This window comes from Gasterosteus aculeatus, chromosome 1 (genome assembly GCF_964276395.1).
Source record: "Gasterosteus aculeatus chromosome 1, fGasAcu3.hap1.1, whole genome shotgun sequence".
Taxonomy (NCBI): domain Eukaryota; kingdom Metazoa; phylum Chordata; class Actinopteri; order Perciformes; family Gasterosteidae; genus Gasterosteus; species Gasterosteus aculeatus.
Genome location: NC_135688.1, coordinates 1,642,712 through 1,664,828, shown reverse-complemented (window position 1 = coordinate 1,664,828; position 22,117 = coordinate 1,642,712). Strand labels below are relative to the sequence as shown.

The window sequence follows — 22,117 nt, the reverse complement described above, 5'->3', positions numbered from 1 at the left end:
GGATTCAATATCAAATAGTACTGGTACTTTAATACTAGCTAATATATACACATTTTTCAACCACGCTGCGTCCAACACATGTAGAAAAAGAGTAGAAGGGGGGAGGAAGGGAGGGAGGAGGAAGAAGGACTAGCAGCAGAAGTTTGAGCCGGTTGCACTTTTATTCTTCTCCGGTGTTTCACGTTAATATCGATGTGCAGGTGAATCTAAATGATCGTCAGACACAAAGAAACAAACCAGGAGCTTCAGCTTCTCTTTTAAATGTTTTATTTCTGAAATCTTTAGTGTGTTTTGTGACTCTACAGCAGCAAGTCTGAGAACAGGGGACCAACTTCTTGGTTTTCCATAAAGCTTCTGCACGCAGGGAGAGGGAGGCGGGATCATTAGGGGCTGCTGGGTAATCTGGCACGTAGCTCCTCCCCCTCTCTCCACCGCACAAGGCACGAGCATCAGAGCCTTCTGGTTCATAACCGCACACAGAGCATGGAACATAAAAACAACAAGTACTAAAACCTTTTGGAGCTCTTCTCAGACGTCTTCAACGAGCCTTAAAGACGAAGGAGGACAAATTCACGCCTAAAGATTCTGCCGTCGTCTTGATTGAATAAAGATTTATTTTCCACCCTCAGAAGGGCAAAGAAAATAAAATCTGGAAGCGTCTCTGAATGTTTAGATTCTCCCATCACTAAAAAGGAAGAAGTGTGTGGAAGACGGTTAGCTTAGCTTAGCCGAGATAACGGGGGGGGGATCATTTTATCATCTACATTGAACTCTCTGTGAATAAATTAGTCAAAGAGAAAAAGGCACCAACAGACCACTGCGTTGTTCACGTACTTCTACACCTGCCCCCCCTCCCTCCCCCCCAAGGAGTACATCTGTTCCTACACTTCCTCTTCCACGTCTTAACAGCGGTCCCACACGCCGTCGCCCCTCATGGGCCTTTGTGCCCCCCCCCACCGGGTGACAAATGTGGCATTTTGTCCTGCGAGTTGAGCAGGAAATGGAAAAATAAAAGACGCAATAACTTTGATTTCCATCAACAAGTCGGACGCTGTTTTCTTGGTCGTGTTCCTGAAATAAAACTCAAACACACAAAGGGTGCAAGAAAAGTGCACCAAAAATATTTGTTATTCTTTGGCCTCATATATAAAATCAGAATATTCAAACAGTATTAAACCCCCCACAAGGTAATATATCAACATAAATATATCAATTAGTTAAGCTGGATTCTTTTTTTCTTCTTTTTTCATACATATATGTATGCATGTGCATTTTGGAAGCATGTGTCCCTGTGAGGCGACAGCTGGCGTCTGATTGGCTTAGGCAGAGCGGGGTCTGCGGTTGTGATTGGAGGATGGAGGTCAGGGGTCAATCATCTGGAGTTCAAACGGGGAGCCGTCTGGAAGAAAAGCATCAGGTCAGGGGTCAGCAGAGACTCTGGACAGGAAGTAAACACCCAAACAACAACAACAACAACAGGAACACTGACGTCCGGGTCGATTACGGCCTCTTATAAAGACACACGGCTCAAACTCACAAGCAAAAAGGTTACTAACAGTAATTATCTTTGAGCCCATCTCATTTTTACAAACTATTTTATTATCTTCATAAAAGCCCTGCAAAGAAATAAGTGATGAATAAAAAAAGGTGATGTCTCATAGTTTTCCACCAATCAGGACATTGAAACTTTGACTTTAAACAGGTCTGTTGTCCTGTTGCTGAGCAACCGTCAATCGGACGTGAGCCCACAATCACAAGCAGTTCAGTGTCCACGTTGACGCCAGGCTACGCGGCTGAACGCCGCCCTCTTCGGGCTCACGGAGCGTAAACCCGAGCGGGTCGGAGGAAGGTCGGAGGACTCACCACGGACAAGTGTCCATTCTTCGCTTTGGCCACGAGCAGCTCGGATCCGGGCGTGAAGTCAATGGTCCCCTCTTTGCCCTGACCCGACGTGAAGGTGATGCTGGAGGAGGAGCAGAGGGTTAGACACGCAAGAATGAACTATGAGGAACCTTTATTTAGTGTTCATCTGGCGCCCCCTGTGGACTAAAGTGGTAGTGTCCTCACACCAGGGTCCCTTTAGAAAACCTCTCATTCTACTGACAGTCTGGCCCTCCCGGTCCCAGTCCGTCCTGGTCCCAGTCCCGGTCCCAGTCCCAGTCCGTCCTGGTCAACGTTCCTCCCCACTACCGTCAATCATCCTCGGCTCCTCACCTGCCCTGATTGATGTTGATGTTGTTTATTTTGTCGGAACAGATGGCGATCTTGGTCAAGGTCTCGATCACGTGGTCGCTCTGCAGAACCACGTCTCCCTGCAAAGGAACCGCGCACGCGCACACACACGCACGCGCACGCACACACACACACACACACACACACACACACACACACACACACACACACACACACACACGTTGAAACAGCCGGACGAACCCAAGTGAGAGCTGGTGGACGTGAAGCGGCGCCCCCTACCTTCTGCTTGTTGTCTCCACCAGGCACGTGTAGGACAAACAGGCCGTCGCTGAGGGAGCTGACGGAGACGCCTGCAGAGGACGAGAGTCTCCATGAGGGAAAACTTTGGGATTCACATTAAACCCTCAAAACCCCCCAAATAACATTAATAAAGTGAAATAAATCCTGAGAATCCTACGTGTTACAGATGTGGGGTGATCTAAATTTAAAGGAAGAATGATTTTTATTGAATAATCACATTATGAGCTTCAATGAAGTCTGTCTTTCATAAGCGATGTGTTCGAGGACCATCGGAAAGATGAAGATCTGACGGTAAAGTCATTAAACTGTAAACTTTAATTCTCTTTGCACTTGGCCAGTTTAAAAAAAAGCAACTCTGTAGCACCCAGAACATCACCCCCCCCCCCAGTCTGTTGACCTCTGACCTCTGAGAGTCGCGTATTCGATGCGCTGCTTGAGTTTGGCCTCCTCCACGATGACGGCGCTGTTGGCGGTGAGCAGCAGCTGGCGGGGCCGAGCCTTGTAGCCCTTCCTGTCGTACTTGGTGACGGGAACCGCGTACTGCGGGTCGGAGGGCCGCCGGTCAGACACTCGCATTCAAACCCCCCCCACCCCCCCCTTTTGCTTCTGTGAATGTGCTCCACCTACCTTCATCTTCTCGCTGCCCAGAGCCTGCACCACCTTGGGGTTGATGTCCTCGCCGTCTGAACAGAGAGGAGACGGACGCTAACACAGGCTAACGATGCTAACACACAGCATGGGGGCGTTGGGAAGGAGCGTCTTACTGAGCCGGGTGTTGACGAAGAGCTTGGACACGCTCTGCGGGTAGTTGTCCTTCTTGTCCTTGAAGAGCTCGCTGGCGACCATCTTCTGCTCCATCTGTTCGGACGGCGCAGACAGCGGTGGCGGTGAGAGGAATGTCGCGGCGCCGCGTTGAGAGGCAAAAAAAAAAGAAAGACTACAAAATAACTCACCTGGTGTTTCCACTCGGAGTTGATCTTCTTGCAGTAGCTCCACACCATGTTCTGCATGCACAGCTTACGCAGAAGCTCCGAGGCCTGAAGACATACGAGGAGTCGTGATACGACCATTATGGCGTGCGCGCGTGTGTGCGTGCATGCGGGCGCCCTCTCACCTCGGAGAGGGCCGCCGGAGGCGTCGGCCAGCTCTTGTCCAGCACGTTCTTGGGCAGGTTCCTGCGCAGGTTCATGAGGAACGAGTAGCGCACGTAGTCCAGGAAGTACTCGTTCTCCGGGCAGCGCTCTCTGTGGCGGTGGATGAACCCTTTGACGAACCTGCGGAGGGAGGGGGAGGGGCTTAGCGAGGTGACGGAAGGCGAGGTGACGTCGTCGCAGGGCGCCGGCGGGCGTACCTGCGGATGGTGTCGGCGGCTTGTCTCCTGCGCCGGGCTCTCCTCCTGGCCAGGATCCCTCTCCACCACGCCTGGACGGCGACGGCTGCAAGCGGGTCGATCATCACAAATAAATCAACCAACCAACACTTTGAACCCCAGAAGGAGAAGAAGGTTCCCTCACCTGAGCTTCTGAGTTTCTGGTACTTGGACTTCTGCCTGTAGCCTCTCCATCCCGCCTGCAGCTTGGTGGCTGATGGGGGGGGGGATAAATTAAAAAAAAGATAAATAACGATCTTGGGGAATGAGAATCGCTGAGTCGTGAGTGTGAGCGGCGGCGGCGGCGCTCACCCAGACCGTGTTTCCTGGTCTCCAGACCTTCCTCAGTGGCAAACAAGGTCTTTGGGAAGCGGATGAAGATTTTGGATCTAAACAGACGGCTCAGATGTAAAAACACTTTGAAGCTCAACAGGGAGCAGATGTTCGTGAGGAGGACTCGTCTCACTGCAGCTTCACGCCAGACCCAATGATTTATTCCCTTCAGGTGTGTGTGTGTGTGTGTGTGTGTGTCTGACCTGCCCAGCTTGTACTCCTCCGGCTTGTATCCCAGGTGTTTGACCAGCGTGGCCACGCCGTCGGACGCCTTCCCCTGCCAGCTGGGCCAGGTGTCCGGACACAGGGACTTGTACCTGACGGACGGACGGGGGGGGGGGCACAGGTGAACATTCAGGAAGACGAGCAGAAGGCTCAGACCCTCGGTTAGGAACAGCTGATCACCTCTGCAGGAAGAGCTCGTAGCGCCGCCTGTAGGCGAAGCCGGCCCTCCTCACCCTCAGGTTCTCCATCAGACCCAGGTACTTGACCTGGTGGCGGATCAGCACCTCGTCGAACCGACCTGACAGGAGCAGTTATATTTATATATATATGTGTGTGTAAATAAAGATGTGTGTTGGACCGGAGGGGACGGGAGCAGCGACGAAGCACAGAACAAAACGTCGCCTCAAAAGGTGAAGAATTAACTTTAAAACACATTGTGACCTGAAACATATCACCTTCTTTTTACCTTAAAAGGTCCACAAATCACAACCACGCTGAACCACTTGTACGACGTTGCATTAAGGCCGAAGAAGAAAACAATAACATCATTTCCCAAAGATTATGAAGTTGTGTCACAATCTTCTATTGTGGAAAAGAGGAGAAGACGTTCTGACGGAGGACTCGACCACTAAAGCCTCCAGATGTTGGTCCTACAACACGCAACCGCTTTGCGTGTGAATACATGAAACATGTACACACACACACACACACACACACACACACACACACACACGTATACTATCACTGGGTGGCGGGTACCTGCTTGCTTGGAGTCATTGGGCTTCATGCAGCGGACGTACGACGGCTCCTTCGACATCAGGATCTCCATCAGCTTCGCCAGGCTGGCTTTGAACTGGGTGGCCGCCTGGGGGGGGGCAGACACAGATGAGGGGGGGGTGGTTCAGAAGGTGATGAAGGCGATGAGGACGAAGGAGGAAGGACAGGTAGCAGCCGGAGAGCTGAGAGGAGGCTCGACCGGCGGTCCAGAGGAGACTGAAGACTGGGACCAGTGTGGAGGACTGGGAATCTAACTGGCCGGCCCGCGACCGCTCCCGAGGTTCTGTGTGTGTGTGTGTGTGTGTGTGTGTGTGTGTGTGTCTGTGTGTGAGAGAGAGAGAAGGGCACACAAGTGTCAGGGAATTCCTCAGAAAGTGGGAGGCGGCACGGAATCCTCACAGGACCGCCCAGTGCGATGAAACACACCACGGCTCTGTTTGTGAGGTAGAGAGCCGGGACCCCCTCAGGAGAAAGTGACCCGAGGGGGAGTGGCCCCCTCAGGAGAAAGTGACCCCCTCAGGAGAAAGTGACCCGAGGGGGAGTGGCCTCCTCAGGAGAAAGTGACCCGAGGGGGAGTGGCCCCCTCAGGAGAAAGTGACCCGAGGGGGAGTGGCCCCCTCAGGAGAAAGTGACCCCCTCAGGAGAAAGTGACCCGAGGGGGAGTGGCCCCCTCAGGAGAAAGTGACCCGAGGGGGAGTGGCCCCCTCAGGAGAAAGTGACCCGAGGGGGAGTGGCCCCCTCAGGAGAAAGTGGCCCGAGGGGGAGTGGCCCCCTCAGGAGAAAGTGACCCGAGGGGGTGTGGCCCCCTCAGGAGAAAGTGACCCCCTCAGGAGAAAGTGACCCGAGGGGGAGTGGCCCCCTCAGGAGAAAGTGACCCGAGGGGGAGTGGCCCCCTCAGGAGAAAGTGACCCGAGGGGGAGTGGCCCCCTCAGGAGAAAGTGACCCGAGGGGGAGTGGCCCCCTCAGGAGAAAGTGGCCCGAGGGGGAGTGGCCCCCTCAGGAGAAAGTGACCCGAGGGGGTGTGGCCCCCTCAGGAGAAAGTGACCCTCTCAGGAGCGGGTGGACAAGCGAATACTCCGTGAGGACACAGGGGACAACACACAAACAGCAACGAGGCGTCTCACCGTCTCCGGACGCTTTTTGTCACTCAGCTCCTCTCGGTTGAAACACTGGTTGAGGATCTTGTTCTCCGACATGCACATGACCTGCGCACACACACACACACGCACACACGTGTGACACAGCTGCAGGGGGACACAGTGCACACGTCTCCTGCTCGTTTCAAACTCACCTCTTTCAAGTTCCTGAAGAGCAGGTCGTTGTTCTTGTCCAGGAACCCTGAGGCCAGAAGATGGAAACTAAACTCAGACTTCTTTGTTGTCTCGATCGCTTCATGAACTCTCTAACGGAGACGTTTAACAAGTAAGTTTTGAGTTCTTAGTTACTGTTGCTAAGGACTTTGACAGATTGAACTGACGATATCAATGTGTCAATCAATCAACTTGAGAACATAATAGATTTCAATTGGATTTAATGCTGCCGAGTTATTGGAAATGTTTGTATCACATAAGGTGGAAACAATCTTCTACAAATATACAAACACTGCTATTAAATGTTGGTATTTAAAGAGTTTGACCTCCAGACATCCGGGAGGTCAAACATATCTGCTTGTTTGAACTAACAAAAGAGGGAGAATTTAAATACGGATGGTGTTTAGAGCAACACACACACACACACACACACACACACACACACGCACACAAACACGCACCGTTGACGTTGTAGTTGACCTCTCCGGCATAATGCAGCAGTCTGAATTCCTCGCGGCTCATGACCTTCCTGGTCTTTGTATCAGCCAGCTTGTGACTGCAGACACACACACACACACACACACACACATTTAAATACGACAAACTTCCTCTGGCTGGTTTCACAGGGGACAAACGGTGGGAATCAAACTGACGTGACAAAGTGTGGGTGTCCTCCCACGGTGTCCTCCAGCTTCTCCAGGAAGGTGAGGTCACTGGCGTCTCCGGGCCGCAGACACTCCTCGTCCTGCGACGGGACGACACCGTTCACACGTCACGTGACCGCGTACGTACACAAAAAAAGCAAAGCTGCAGGATCACAATATCGCGAGAAGATCCGTCTCCTCGGGCTTCAGGCGCTTGTGCCCGGCGACCAATCAGCGGCCTGTGAGGAGCGAGCGGCAGCTAAGGGGCGTGGCTTGAGGTTAGCGTAGAGCAGCATCCGTTATACCAGAACTACGGTTTTTCTTCATTGAGGGAAGATAAAATAACGACTTTTCTAGATGGATGAGACTTCAGACCTGATTGGGGAAGAATTTGATTGACAGACGGCTCATCCAAGCAGTGCTTTTTGAAGCCCTAAGCCCGCCCCCAAAGAGTTTATTACAGCTTCTCAGATGTCCGAGTGTTAGCAGATGGACCGGACTCGACAAAACGTTAAACTTTAATGCAACGCCTGATTAAGTTCTGCGCGTTTGTGGCAGAACATCACGATGGCGCTTCTTCTGAAATCAACCGGTGTCTCCTCACCAGAATGGAGATGATGCCTTTGAACTTCTCCTCCACCAGGTCACAGATGATCTTGTTGTTGAAGTACTGCACCGGCTCCCACTGCAACGAAACAAGCGCCCCTTCAGACCACGAGCAGACAACAACAACAATAATAATAATAATAATTAACAGAATTAACAGTTCCTCCAAACTCTTTGAACTTTGAGGCCCAGAAGAGAAAACGCTCCTCAGACATGAAACTCTGCTGATATCAGGGTTCCAACAGTTTACAAGCCTTTTAACGGCTGAGAAGTCAATCATCTGCAGAATCCCAGGAATTCAGGCACACAGAGGGGCAGCTCACCCACACGTATGTGGACGCACACACACACACACACACACACGCACACGCACACGCACACGCACACGCACACACACACACACACACACACACACACACACACACACACACACACTGAGTGCAGCAGTGTCGGGTTGTGTTTGCACAAACAGCCACATCATTTCCACAGAGATGTCAGAGGGCCCACGGTCCTCGCGTGGGGGGACAAAGGGCCCCTTTGAGAGGACAGTTTCTCCCCCCCGCTGCATTTACATTACACACAAACACAAACGCTGACGTGGGCACAACTATTTGAATGGCAATCAAATTCAATAGAGGCCGCTTGAATTCAACCTCTTTCTGATATGTCACTTCAGAGGGTGTCACTAAAAAGTAACTATGATAAAGACACAGTGACAGAGTGAACTTCTATCGGGAGGCGGCGTCTTTTAAAGAGAGGTTCACTTACTGCAAATCACTTCAGAGGAAAAGGTTCAACGATCAATGTGAGCTACAAACACAATCCCACTAAGAGCTCTCTGACAACCACAGCGAAGCAATCGAACGAGAGACCTGGGTCCTGCACCGCCACGCAGGATCCGGGGTCAGTCAGCCGCCACTCACCGTGATGCCCTCGGCCTCGTACTCCTCCTGCTCCGACTTGAGCGTGAGCTCGATGAAGAGCTGCTGCAGCTTCTCGTTGCAGTAGTTGATGCAGAACTGCTCGAAGCTGCAACACACAGCGACCAAAGCGGGTCACGCACGCGACGACCCGGTGTGCAGGGTCAGAGGTCACAGGATACGGATATCTGGGTTCGTATATATACAAGGCTACAAGTGCCGAGCGAGCGTTTCTGGAGCTCTCGGCAGCCGGTGGAACGAGATGCAGCTGAAAGCTGCAGAAGCATCCAGGGAGGCGACGTTGTGCTAGAACTATTTAGACGGATGAAGGAATATCAGAAGACTCGTGATGCTCCTCTACCTGTTGTGCTGGAAGACCTCGAAGCCGTAGATGTCCAGCAGGCCGATGACGGAGTAATGTTTGCACGAGTCGTCCTGTTGGGAGGACCACAACAAAAACACACACGTCAGTTTCACTGAGAAAACTCTGAATAAGAATCCGGATTTAAGATTTAATGAAAATGTCTCTTGTCCGGGTTTTTGTGACTAGATAAAGATAAAAAAGGTCATTTTCCTCACTGCAGTGCAGCAACAAATGACTGGAAGTGAAGGGCAAGCACAGGAGGGAGAGCCGCCGACTGCTGCTCGCACATCTGTGCGATTATTGTTATTAATAAATATAAACAAACAACACATTGTTTTGCAGATAAGATCCCTCAAACGCTGTTACTGTTACACCTTCGTGTTTTTATTTTATTGACATTTCATTCTTCTACCACCAGGTGGAGCCGCGCTGCAGCAGAAGACTCCAGCAAGTTCTGCACTGCAGTGAGGCGTGTGCGTGTGTGTGTGTGCGTGTGCGTACCGTGTATGTCAGCGAAGCGTTGATCTTGTTAACCAGCCACGTGAAGGTGCGTCCGTACACGGCCTTGGACAAAGCATCTCGAGCTGATGACGCCTGCTCCAAGTTCAGGGGGCTCATCAACTGATGTGGACACACACACACACGAACAAACAGACACACACGATTCAATATAATTACACTAAACCAGACATCACTGTCACAGACAGGAAAATGCTTTGTATACAAATGCTTCTCACACACACACACACACACACACACACACACACACACACACACACCTCCTCTCCCTTGGCAATGATCTTCTTGTGTGTGAGAGCCTCCGTCAGCACCGTCCCATTCACTCCTAACAACTGAAGGAGCACAACAACGTTAGCGCGGCGCCGTGTGGACGGAGGGACGCCATGGGACATGAGGGCGGGGGGGCATGTTTGTTCTCACCCTCGCCAGGTACTTTATCTGCGTGTCGGAGGTGATGCAGGCGACGCCGTCCTCGCCGCCGTACTGCACGTTGCCCAGGTGCAGCACACTGGCAATTATGTTGAGCAGCTCCTGCAGCCGGGTGGAGGGGAGGTGGAGGAGACAGAAGAAGATGGAGGAGTACGTCGGGAGTGAGTCATTGTTACGGAGAGGTGGAGACAATAAAAGACACGGAGACGAGACCGCGGCCCGGTAGAGATCAACTTCATGACCGACTTGGCAGATGAGAGCCTGTGATTAGCTGAGAGCAGCGGCCCTGTGGGACCTTCAGGGGTCTGGAAGGAAGCCCACACATGTGGGGGGACGAGGAGGACGAGGAGTCCTCAAAGACGTCGTGTGGATAGAACTCACACAGTTTAACAACGCCGCGAGTCCCACACGGAGGACGAATCGCTGCTCTTCTAAACGCAGTCTGGTCTTTATCACTAAATATGAACGTAATCTTTTAGCTGCGACGTGCTGACTCAGCAGAGGTGCACGTTTAATCCCGTTAATCCCGCTAACGCCGCTAACGCCTCACCTCCACCTCGTCCTCGTCGAAGCCAATCACAGTCAAGGCCTTCCTCACCGTCTTCCAATCAGTGCGGTCGTTGATGGAACTCACTTTGGGGCAGTTACCCTTTGGAAAACACACACGCACACACACACACACACACGCACACAAACACACACAAATCACAAGGTATATTTATCATTCGCTGCCTTTTGTGGTACAAACATGTACAGTAATATCTGTAAACACTAATTCATATGTGGTGTAAACGCTTATTGAGATAAACACGGGTGTAAAGTGTTGATCAGTAGCTTTCGTGTGTGTGTGTGTGTGTGTGTGTGTGTGTGTGTGTCTGTGTGCTTATCGAGGGAAAGGTTCAGCTGCTGCTTTAAGGCAGAACCCCCCCCCGAGAAAAGCCTTATTAACCAGAACTCCCACTGGGACACACACACACACACACACACACACACACACACACTGGTGTCCAACAACAGGACAGCGAGACAAATATTCACTGTGACATCCCTTCAGTCACCAAACGGTGACGTCATCGAGACGGTTCTGCAGAATTCTTTCTCGCCGCCGTTCCTGCAGAGCCGGGAGTCACATGACGGTAACTTCCTGTCGTTTGTCCTCTTAAAGGGCCGGTTGGAGGTGCTGGTCGGTGTTACCCTGCGGCGAGGAGAGGGAGACGCCTCCCCGGGACCCGGGGCTCACCTTGACCAGGTACTGGTACTGCTGAGGGTTCCTCTCCAGGCCCAGCCCCCTCAGCAGGTCCTCCTCGCCCCCCTCGATCAGCTGGTAGAAGATGTGGAAGTTCCTCTCGCCGTGGTTCTGGTGCACCACCCGAGACTTCTCCAGCAGGTAGTTGATGATGTGGCCTCCGACCGGGGCGCCCTGCCGACGGGGTAAAGGCCAGGGAGGGGGGGAGGGGAGAGGGTGAGGCCGGGGTACTGAATGGCGGAGGGGTTGATGTAACATGCGGGTCGAAGGAGTCGCCATTAATGTATTTGAGAAACGAGGAGGGAGGAGAACGCAGATTCTACAACAATCAGCTCCGTCAGAGTGACAGAAAACGGACAGAATAGGAACAAAACCACGTTAGAGTCAAACTCCACACGTGGAGGTTTCAGAGTAAATCACCTTGAAGTCAAACTGGATGTCCATGTACTTCCCGAAGCGGCTCGAGTTGTCGTTACGCAACGTCTTGGCATTGCCGAAGGCCTGCAGGGGGGACACGGGGGGGGACACGGGGGGGGGACGAGGAAAGGACACCAGTCACGAGACAGAGAGACGCGCCGGAGGGCTCCTCTCTCTCTCTCAGGTAAGCAGCACAAGTGGAAACACACAGTTGCGTCCCTGCAGTGCTTGTGCGGGACAGTAGCACAGATCGCGGGACACATCTGGACGCCATCTGGCTGAGACGGGCCGAGCGCATAAACAAGCGCTCCCAGGCCGCCCTCCCACCCACCACAGAAACCGTCCTCCGACATGACGCCAGTCCTCGTCGCTCACCTCCAGCACCGGGTTGGACTGCAGGAGGCGGTCCTTGACCGTCTGCACCTGCTCGCTGGCGGGACAGGTGACGGCGTAGTACTGCAGGATCTTCTTGGACGCCTCCGTCTTCCCGGCGCCGCTCTCCCCGGAGATGAGGATGCACTGGTCCTTCCGCTCCGTCCTCATGGAGCGGTACGAGTTGTCGCCGACTGCGTAGCTGGAGGGGGGAGACGACAATATATATACACATGTATACATGTAAACATGTGTGTACGTATACGTGTTTACATGTAAACACATACATACGTATACATGTAAAGAAAGATGGGTGGCTCAGGTCAGAGGGACTTCTTCTTTCCCGGTACCATCTTATGCTTACTCCCCCCTCCTCCTCACCCCCTCACCCCCTCACCCCCCCACCTTCACTTTCCAGAGCAAACCACATCTTTCTTTCCTCTCCGAGAGAAAAACAAGCAGAAGGAAAACTCCCCCGGTGGTTGGAGTCGGTCATGATGTGTTCAATGACGCCACTTCCAGTCGCCACAATGCACCGGATTGTTTTTTTGGGAGTGGGGGGGGGGGGGGGGGGGGGGGCAGTTTGACCCGTGGGAGGGTTACGTAGCTGGTGGACTAAATAATAACAATAATTTCATAACGGCCGCCCTTTAAAAACGAACACCCAGGCGGCGGCGTACTCACATGTGGGGCGACACCTCGTAGAAGTTGACCCCGCGGTATCGCTGCATGTGGTTCTTGTTGTAGATCTCCAGGTCTTTGTACGGGTTGACGGACACCAGCACCGAGCCGATGTACGTCTGGGGGGGGGAGGGGGGGGGGGGGGCGTCACTATGGGACAACTGGTCCACATTCACATCAAGTCACTTTGCTTTGACCTTAAATATCAGTATCAACCTACAGCCCGATATCCCCCCCCCCAGACCCTCGACCCCCCCCACAGACTCTCGACCCCCCCACTCACGTAGATGAGGTTCTCTTTGAAGCGCTTGCGTAGGTTCTCTATGAAGGCGGCCTCGCTGGTGAAGTTCTCCAGGAGGACAAAGTCCTGCACCCCCACCCGGTCTCTGGCTGTCAGGGCCGACTCCATCATAGCCCGCACGCCGTCACTGGCCACCACCTGGAGGGGAGGGGGGGCTGGTTAGTGAACAAACATCTCAGGACCGAGAGGACGAGAGAAATGACTCATTTGAGAGGCGGCGGAGCTGCAGGTGCGATTGTGGGTCGATTGACGCCGCAGGTCGTACCGGTTTGATTTGTCCACCCGGGACACAAAACGTCCCGCTTCACTTGTGTGGGACCAGAACACAGAAGCCAGCAAGTGTCAACTTTAAGATGCATCCCTTCGCTCCTATTCTTCCAATCGGCGTGAACACAAACACACACACACGGGGACAACGTTTCACTCCGCCGACGTCCTCGCGCGTCTCGTTTGGTCCAATCAGGAACAGACACTGTATGCTCGCAAATCATCCACAAGGAACCCCACCCAGGCTGCACAAAACACACAAATCAACGCGACGACACTTACGCGCTCGCCGACACTTTTCCCCAAGAAGCCGTTTTCTAAAATAGTGTCTCGCGTCCTGCGCACGAGGCTGCGAATCTCCCCGACGTCCATCGCTCAGCGCGCACGCAGAGACGCAGAGAAGCGGCGGCGACGCGACTCTGAGCCGACAGAAGCGCAGCAGGTGTTGTTGTTGTTGTTGTTGGGAGGGTCCGTCCTCAGGAGACCACGCAGGAGGGGGAGGACAACGCTCCAGGGACGCGGGGGAACATATTAATTAGCGCTGTGTGAGACGGGGACGGGGGAGGACGGAGGTGAGACGGAGACGGATGCCGGGTTGTGACTCCGGTCCTACATTTACACTCTGGAAAGTTGACAATACTCCCTGAAATTCCACACAACACAGAGCTGTTAATCACGCACACACACACGCACACACACACACACACACACACGCGGCGCCGTTAGCTTGGAGACGGAATGAACGCAATGAATCAGTGTTTGATTTGACAAATGATTCATATGTTCTTAAGTGTTCCTGCCAGAATGTGTGTGAGCGTATTTGTTTCTCTCACCCCCCCTGAGATGTGGTGACCTTGTTGTTTCACACACATCTCTACAGAGAGTGTGTGTGTGTGTGTGTGTGTGTGTGTGAGACATCTCAGCTGTTACAGTGCTCGTCGTAGCTGCTAACGCTAACTAGCTCAGGCGTTCTTAACGAGCTGGAAACGAGACGAACGCGGTTCTTCTCCCGGGGGGACGAGAGGAACCGTTACAGACGTTTACGTCCAGATGATTGATGGATCACGGCTCGTTGGGAGAACGTCACACATGTTACATCGCCGGCGGGGAAAGAAACCGGCGCCGTACTTCCTTCTCTGTGTGCTCGATCCCTCCTTTCCTTCCTCTGCTCGTTTCGGGCCCTTGCCGTCTGTCTCCATTACTTCGTCGTTTCCCCAAATGCCTCTTTCCACCCGGACCTCCACCCGGGTCTCAGGGACCCACCAGGTCATCCTTTCCCGACTCGGGAGACCTGTGGAGGTACAGCTCTCGGCTCTGACCTTTGACCTTTACAGCTCTCTGAGGGCAGGAACCAGGAAATGTGGAAACAAACGCTCCTTTGCCTCCACCAGACGTTAACTGATCCAAAAGTATTTCATGATTCGTTCCAGTTTGGGAGTTGGACCGTATTTACAATCAACGTGACAGAAGTGAGGACAAAGTTAATAAAGTTCTAATAAACTGCATTTTACCACAGTTTGCAGCTCGGACTTTGGAGCTGGAACGTGAAGTGGAATTTGGACCTCCATGTCGAAAAAGGCACCGACGTGGATCCACGAAGACCTTCGCACCGAACAATGGCGACACGGGCTCCTTCAGGAGGTCCGATGGCCGACTGACCGACCTCCACCAGCTATTTAATGATGACAAGGTCCAGACATTTGAGCAGCTGGAAAAGGATTTCAATCTCCCTGAAACAGATTTCTCCAGATACCTACAGTTGAGAATTCTCTAACAACACACAAAGGTCGGAGGAATTGCGTGAATTGTACGCCGACAAAAAGGTTTTTAATTAGCGATACGGATGGGAACCGAAGATAAGAAAACAATAAGTTACATAAGGTCTATCGCATTCTATCCTGCCAATCACACGCATGTATTCTGGCTCTGCCCGGAACTGCTTACTGGGGAAAGAGAGACACTCCAACGGGACATCCAACCAGACTGTTACCGTTTGTTACTCGATCAAACACGTGGCTCCTACGATACCACATTATTCATCCCTTGATTTTATTGCTTTTATCCACTTTTCTGTTGGCGTGACCGAGTGCACAGCGACTACACACAACCGGGAAATGGACAGAGAGAGTAAGGGTCTGAACACGCATGTGGTCATGTTGCTCGTTCCTCTCCTCTTCCAGAAGGACGGGGCGGAGCGAGAGGAAGAGGAAGAGGAGGGACTGGATCCCCCAGGGGACCCGTGACCTTTGCCCTCGCCGCGGCCGCTCACGGAGCTCCGATGCCACACGGTTTTACGTAAAGCTCGTCCAATCGGCTGCTTCCAGCAATTATTGTCATCTTTGTACGACTTTATTATTCCTTTAATTTAACCCGTTTAACCCGTTTTTTCTGGAAAATGTTGAAATCTTGACAAATTAGATTTCTTTTTAACGCTTGTCTTGGTCACGAGCGAAAATAAACAAGATACAGATCTTTGGAGGCTTTAAATGTCTGTTTTATGACAATCATATGCTTTTATTTCGCCGTGTTTATCCGCCACGTGTTGAAGAACAGACCGCCAACTATTGTCCAACGGGACACCGTTTGTCTGTGAGACAAAACGGTTAATCCTGGTTTAAACCACGACAAATATAGATTGAAGCAGAAATGAATTTATTAAATTCATTTCAATTATTGATCTTCTCACATTTTGAGTTTCAGGACGGTTTCATTTTTTTTTGTATGTGTATATATACACTTGCATATAAAATGAATAATAATTTCAATAATAAATTCCTGAATTCTAACAGATTGTCTTCTTTAGGCTGGAGGGTTAAACATCTTGATTATTGGGATTATCTAAATCACGGTGAACAAATGAGGCAGAAGTATTGATCTGTTCAGATTGACAGATTGTAAAAAAGAAGGTGAGGCTTTCGTCCTCAAACCGACGGCTACGCCCACTTCTCCTCCTCCTCCGCCCGCGGCTGAAGCGTTTGACACATTCCACGTCACATTTACTTTCACCACAATCACCATGGAAACGCCCCCCCCACCCCCCCCCGGCGTCAGACAGGTGGCGGGCCGACCCGAGGACACGAGTCTGGGACCGCTTCTGCCGTTTGACCTTCAAATCACAGATCAATCCTGCTTCACGAGACGTTTAAGACCCCCCCCCGACCACGCGGCCACCGGCTCTGGGTTCCACGCACGACCACGAGCGACTTCGCCCGGAAAGCCGCTCGGAAGAGCAGGCGGCTATGAACTCTGGAATGTGAGCGCTCTACTCCGGCACACACACATCTCACAACCCCCCCGGTACCCCTTAATGTCGCGAGACCCGGTCCTGATCCCCCCCCCCCCCCCGGGCTCCTTACCAGAGGTCTGTACTTCATGGCTCCGCTCTCGATGGATCCCTGACCCCCCCGCCGCCCCCCCGACGGTCCGGCTGTAAGAACGTGGCCTCCGGGCCGAGCGTTTGTTTTTAGAAGCCAGCTGCCACGGCGTCTCCTCTTACTGCTGCACGCACAGCGCTCGCTCCCTCTCTCGCTTCACGCTCGTTCGCCCACGTTTACCCTCCCTCCCTCCAGAGGAACTGCTCCCTGTGTTGGGTGACACATAACAACCCCCCCACGTCCACTTGCCCTCTCCTCAGACTCCTTCTTCCTCTGCTCTTCTGAGAAGGGAGAGTTAAATAGAGCCAACACACACACACACACACACACACACACACACACACACACACACACACACACACACACACACACACACACACACACACACACACACACACACACACACACACACACACACCTCGCTGTGGATCAAAGGCCTCCGCGCTCCAACGCGCCTGCTGGTCGCCACTAATGACGCCCTACACGCAGAGAACAAAGAGGGAGACGTTTGGAATCAGCTGTTTACGGAAAACATCTGCACACTCTTTAAAGGTGAGAATGAACCTTTAAAGAAACGGGTTCAGATTTGGGGAAATCAAACTTTCTTGTTTAGAGCTTTTTCTGTCTGTTGAAACCGGTTATAATCACTTCTTTAATATTCTGCATTCAGAATCCAGTTTCTCTGTGTTTTACAAAACCACCTCCGACCACATCAGCGCGAACGCAACACAAGGCAACTCAACCAACCTCCGCTACCGTTAGCATTTAGCTGCTAAAAGCTAAGCGCTAACCATCTCTGCTCCTGCCGATCACAACGTAGATCGATTCCTTACAACGTAGCATCATCGGGGTAAAACATAACGATTGATTACCTGCAGGTGCTGGTTTGCACGTGTTGTTGTTGTTGTTGTTGTTCAGGGCGAGACGTTACCAAAATAATGTGCCGAACCTTTCTGAGCTTCTAAATGAATTACAGCAATTCAAATGTCGCAGTGCAGTTGGCGTGGAAGCGATCGCCGCACATATGTGTGGGATGGAGGTCAGCGGTACCAACTGGTACATTGACGTCATCACTTCCTGCTGATCTCAGACAATGAGACAAACTCAGAAAGCCAATCCGTCTCTTGGTCAACTCTTTAGATAAACTTCATAAAAAGGAGAGGAGCTTGTGCCAAAGCGCAGAAACGTTTGGGAATGAGGAAGGAAAGAAGAATCAATGGGTTCAAATTCCTCTCACAGAAATCAAGTAAAGTCTCGGTTGTTCTGTTCAGGCTTCCTCCACCTTCAAGTTAGTCCCTTTGAGAAGAACACGGTGCAACGTGAGGCGCCAGAGACCACCTCTCATGGAGGAGTTCTGGGGGGACAAAGTCGGAGAACCTGCCGTGAAAGAACGCGGCCTCTGTCAGTCTCCTCCACAGCGCCGTCTGCTGGTCACCTCCAGCGTTTGTTCTGCTGAGGCAGACATCAGAATGCCTGAACATAACTCCATCTCCCTGCAGGAGACACACTTTGTACAGGTAAGTGTTATTTTTTTGCAGAGTCGTGCGTGCGTGTGTGTGTCTGCAGGCTCATGCTGAGGCAGCATATTTCGTGCTGGACTTGGGAGGAAGGAGGGGGGCCGCATGTGACCACCAGGATCCGGCTCCTTTAACCCTTCCTGGTCCCCTTTCTCCTCCACGCTCCCCCCCCCCGACTATTCTGCCGCATCGGTTTCTTAATTTGTCGTCTTTACTACGGGAAAACTCATCGGCGTCGGGCTTCGATTAACTGGTGGCGGGCGGACCTTGAGACGAACGGAAGCACCAGACGCCGCCGAAATCGAGCCGAGACGAGAGCCGAGCGGCCCGACGTCCAAACCCCGCGAACTCTGCTCAGGTCGTGGTCGTGGTCACGACGTCTCCCACTGGGTCATGAGCTGATGCTTTGAGGAGCGAAGTTTGCCCATTTCTCCATCCTCCTCTTGGGTTTTCGCAACCAGCAGGAAGTGACCTGTCAATCAGCGTGTGGCCCCGCCCTAAAGCGTCCCCTGCTTTATGGTCCGTTTGACTCTAAATGGAGCATCATGTGCTAAATTAACATCACGCTGTATTGGAGAAGAAGAATAAACAGACTGAGACCATAAACTCATGTTTACAATGTTGACTGAGGGAATAAATCCAGTCATTTTCTCATAGACGTCTACGGGAGTCGCTTCTACGATTAGCGCCATCATAGAGCCCCTCCTGCCCGCAACACAGCGCTCCCATCTGTGCTTTACAGCTCCCGGGCTATAAATGATAAGCAGGAGGCATAAAGCCGTGGAAACAATACAAATATTGTCGTTGTTTGGTTTACACGGGAGGGCCGAGGTCAGACCAGAGGCCTGTGAAGGGTTAATGATTGCAGGGTTTAACAAATCCTCTTCGTCCTAAATAAGACTCCCACTCAAGGGTCGCGCAGCCGACGACGCAGCAGCACGTTGTTTAGATTGAAGAGAGGAAAAAGAAACAAAACCTTAAAAAAAAACGTTTCAGGGAAAAGTGACCTCGACCTCGTGGGAACGTGGCTTTCCCCTCTCGCTTTGTCTCCCTCCTCTTGACTCTCCCTTCCTCTCATTTCCTCTTCAGTTATCTTGAAAAAATGTTATATATATATATATATATATATATGAGAGATTTTCCACTCACCCTTCAAACCCTCCCTCCTTCGTCTTCTCCATCGCTTCACTCGTTATTTACTAAATCTAAGCGTAATGAGAGCGACGCAGCGTCCCGCCCCGCGGCCGCTCGACTGGGTCAAACTGAGCGCTCGGCGACTCGCTGCGTCGCGGGCGGACGCCGCTCACCTGGAAGTGCTGAGTAAGTTCAACCGAGGCGGGAAAATAAATGAATGAAAACACTTCATTTTTCCAGCTGTGGCAACGACGACGCTGCTTAACGGAGTCGAACGTCCTCTGATCCATAACTTGGCCCGTGGGCATCAGAGACGCACTGACCCGACACTGCCGATCGACCCTATTGATCGTGGGTGTGGAGCACAGTTCACGCTTTTCCATTGACCAACAGCTGGCCGATGTGGTGAAAGGCGGCGAAGAAGACAGCAAGTACGCACAAACAAGAAAAGCTCACGGCATTTCCCGTGTGTCGTTGTTCTGGGAGTAATGTACACAACTAGAATACACCTTCAGGTGAAAAATGCGTCTCGGCGTGAACACGCGCGTTGGTGCAATGGCCTGCGGCGCCGGGAGGATCAGCGTGGCATCGCGGCGGCAAACGCAGGGATGCGGAAAGATAAATATTCAGACGGGAAAACAAAAACAAAAACGTGTTTACAGACGTTTGCAATGGCTGAAAGTTGCAAAACTAAACGCCCTGTAAAGGAGCTCCGACCTCAAGCTCCTCAAGGTGACCTGCGACCCGCCTAGTTTCTGTGGTCTGTGACGAGGTCTTGTCCAATGATGTACAAACACGGTGACCCGCCCCGTCTCAACGACCCGCGTGAGCGGAACCAGGCGTCGGATCGACCGCTCTGAACCCAAAGAACCGAGGGAGCAAAGAGGTGAGCTGTAAATCTGTGTGTCCCCCCCACAGACGCCAACAAGATAAACCCGACATTTACCAGAGCGTCGCTCCACCAGCATCTCCTGGTCTTTCCTCACCCGCCAATCACTCGCTTTTGGTCCCGCCTTCCAAACTAAATTTTGAAGGAACGAAATGAACCCAACCTGGAAGTGAGGCGCCGGGAGAATAAAGTGCAGAGCGAGGAGGCTGTGATGTCAGAGCGGAGGAATGCAAACCCTGTGGGCGGCTTGAGAGCGTCAGGAAGAGAGACCAGGAGAAGAGAGGGAGGCAGAAAACCCCCCCCAAAAAAACACAGCGTGCGCTCATTGAAATAGAATGTAAAACATGCAACGAGATAAGGATTTATTTTGACAAGTTCTGCGCCGACTGTTTGAAACGCGGCTGCCAAGAGCTTCACGCGCCCAAGATGAAGTAAAACGCAACGAGGCGGTTTCGTGGTCTCCAGAGGCTCTACCACCTCCATGTGGACCTGGGCAGGATAACGTGGGGGGGGGGGGGGGCTCTCGGTGCTGATCCACATCTTAAAATCAGCAGGGAGCCGAGCGAGGACGCCGGGAAGCTGCTGAACCAAAACCAAAGCTGCAGTTTGGGATCTTTCAGAGAGCGAAGGAGACTTTTTAAAAATCCACTCGCTCTGACGGCTTCCAGATTGCAAGAGCTCTATATCTACACAAAGGGGGGGGTTTCCAGAGGCCAGACAGGCTGTTCCTGTTTCTCTCTGCAGCCCACTTACTGCTCTGTGTGAATCACCTCAACACGCGTGTGCGTGTGTGTGTGCGTTTGCACCGTGGAGTGAGACGCTTCCACTGTGAACAGATGTGAGAACGACAAACACTACAGCGGGTCTGAAGTGAAGTTAATAATGGACACGGGGGCGTTTTGGTGTTGGTTCATTTGCTCTACACACACACACACACACACACACACAGTAAATAAGGAGACACTCCCTCGCAGCGGCGGCGTCCCGCCCCGAGTCGAGTCTTCCGCCTGATTTCAACCTCCGACCGCGAGTCCCTAAAGGACCCGATTTAGAATCGTCACAATCAATCATTGCCGAGCTGGTGAGATGCCAAACGATTGGCTAGTAGATCATTGGCTGCATGAATGACATCATCCGCTGTGTGGAACCCACGCGCAGGAGACGTCTTCTTCAGACGTCCAGGTCACAGAAAGGCCGACGCGGCCCCCGGGGCGACGGGGGGCAGGTGGCGACTTGCTGAGGAGGAACTCACATTCTCCCTCTTGCCCCCCGTTCCCACCATTCTTACCCAGAGTGCATGGCGTCTCCTTCATACCTCGCTCCCTCTCCTCCGTGTCTCCTGTGTCCTCCTCCTTGTGCCCAGCAGGCCTTATATGGCGCTCTGCTCGTAGGGGACACAATGCATTCTGGGACACCAGCGCTGATAACTAATCTGAACTGGAAGGTTCTCTGTAATAAACGTGTTCTAGTCCCGTCTGTCCAACCGGCATCAGTAAAGACGCCTCTTTAAGATTAGTTATCTTAAGAGTAGAAGCCTTAAGAGCCTTATACGCAAATACTTTATAAGTGGGTGTAAGATGCTTATCAGCATTATCAAGACTGTATAATAAAACCAGTATAAACTCGTTCATTCAGATTACAAGAAGATTTACACGTCCTTGGGAGAAACTTGTTAAGAGACAATGTTAAGAACATTAATAAAAGCAGATTCTGAAATTACACGGCTCATTTCAGAAGGTTTGTTAAATGCTTGTTAATCTTCTCCCCCCCCCGTCCCCCCGTCCCCGTCGTCATGCCTGCAGGTCGCCGCCTCAGACTGAAGTCGGTTGGAAGTTGCAGGCGATAATGTTTGGATGCTCAAAGTAAACACGGAAGTATTTCCTCGCACTCGGCATCCAGTCCTCAAGTTATTGTACGAGATCAGACCAGA

General features: G+C 52.1%; 1 protein-coding gene across 5 annotated transcripts in view; it reads right to left on the bottom strand.

The window, feature by feature from the left end:
* Positions 1-250: 250 nt before the first annotated feature.
* LOC120828697 (unconventional myosin-Ic-like) overlaps positions 251-22,117 on the bottom strand; it is a 32,932-nt gene continuing 11,065 nt past the window's right edge. For 2 of the 5 annotated variants that reach the window (XM_078106769.1, XM_078106780.1), the window contains 31 exons: positions 12,989-13,144; positions 12,709-12,824; positions 12,028-12,226; positions 11,656-11,736; positions 11,230-11,409; positions 10,540-10,638; positions 9,981-10,091; positions 9,821-9,892; positions 9,543-9,662; positions 9,039-9,112; positions 8,681-8,786; positions 7,756-7,836; positions 7,161-7,252; positions 6,969-7,063; positions 6,489-6,535; positions 6,322-6,402; positions 5,180-5,285; positions 4,601-4,718; positions 4,399-4,512; positions 4,175-4,251; positions 4,008-4,076; positions 3,845-3,929; positions 3,608-3,767; positions 3,447-3,530; positions 3,258-3,351; positions 3,121-3,176; positions 2,898-3,033; positions 2,473-2,543; positions 2,215-2,312; positions 1,864-1,963; positions 251-1,399 (listed from right to left, as the gene is read on the bottom strand). In XM_078106769.1, coding sequence (XP_077962895.1) covers positions 1,373-1,399; positions 1,864-1,963; positions 2,215-2,312; positions 2,473-2,543; positions 2,898-3,033; positions 3,121-3,176; positions 3,258-3,351; positions 3,447-3,530; positions 3,608-3,767; positions 3,845-3,929; positions 4,008-4,076; positions 4,175-4,251; positions 4,399-4,512; positions 4,601-4,718; positions 5,180-5,285; positions 6,322-6,402; positions 6,489-6,535; positions 6,969-7,063; positions 7,161-7,252; positions 7,756-7,836; positions 8,681-8,786; positions 9,039-9,112; positions 9,543-9,662; positions 9,821-9,892; positions 9,981-10,091; positions 10,540-10,638; positions 11,230-11,409; positions 11,656-11,736; positions 12,028-12,226; positions 12,709-12,824; positions 12,989-13,144 — 3,105 coding nt within the window. In that variant the 3' untranslated portion in view covers positions 251-1,372. Of the gene's footprint in view, positions 1,400-1,863; positions 1,964-2,214; positions 2,313-2,472; positions 2,544-2,897; positions 3,034-3,120; positions 3,177-3,257; positions 3,352-3,446; positions 3,531-3,607; positions 3,768-3,844; positions 3,930-4,007; positions 4,077-4,174; positions 4,252-4,398; positions 4,513-4,600; positions 4,719-5,179; positions 5,286-6,321; positions 6,403-6,488; positions 6,536-6,968; positions 7,064-7,160; positions 7,253-7,755; positions 7,837-8,680; positions 8,787-9,038; positions 9,113-9,542; positions 9,663-9,820; positions 9,893-9,980; positions 10,092-10,539; positions 10,639-11,229; positions 11,410-11,655; positions 11,737-12,027; positions 12,227-12,708; positions 12,825-12,988; positions 13,145-13,555; positions 13,706-16,629; positions 16,918-21,475; positions 21,559-22,117 lie in introns of those variants that run through there. The other 3 variants (XM_078106782.1, XM_078106777.1, XM_078106773.1) reach the window with 3 other exon arrangements.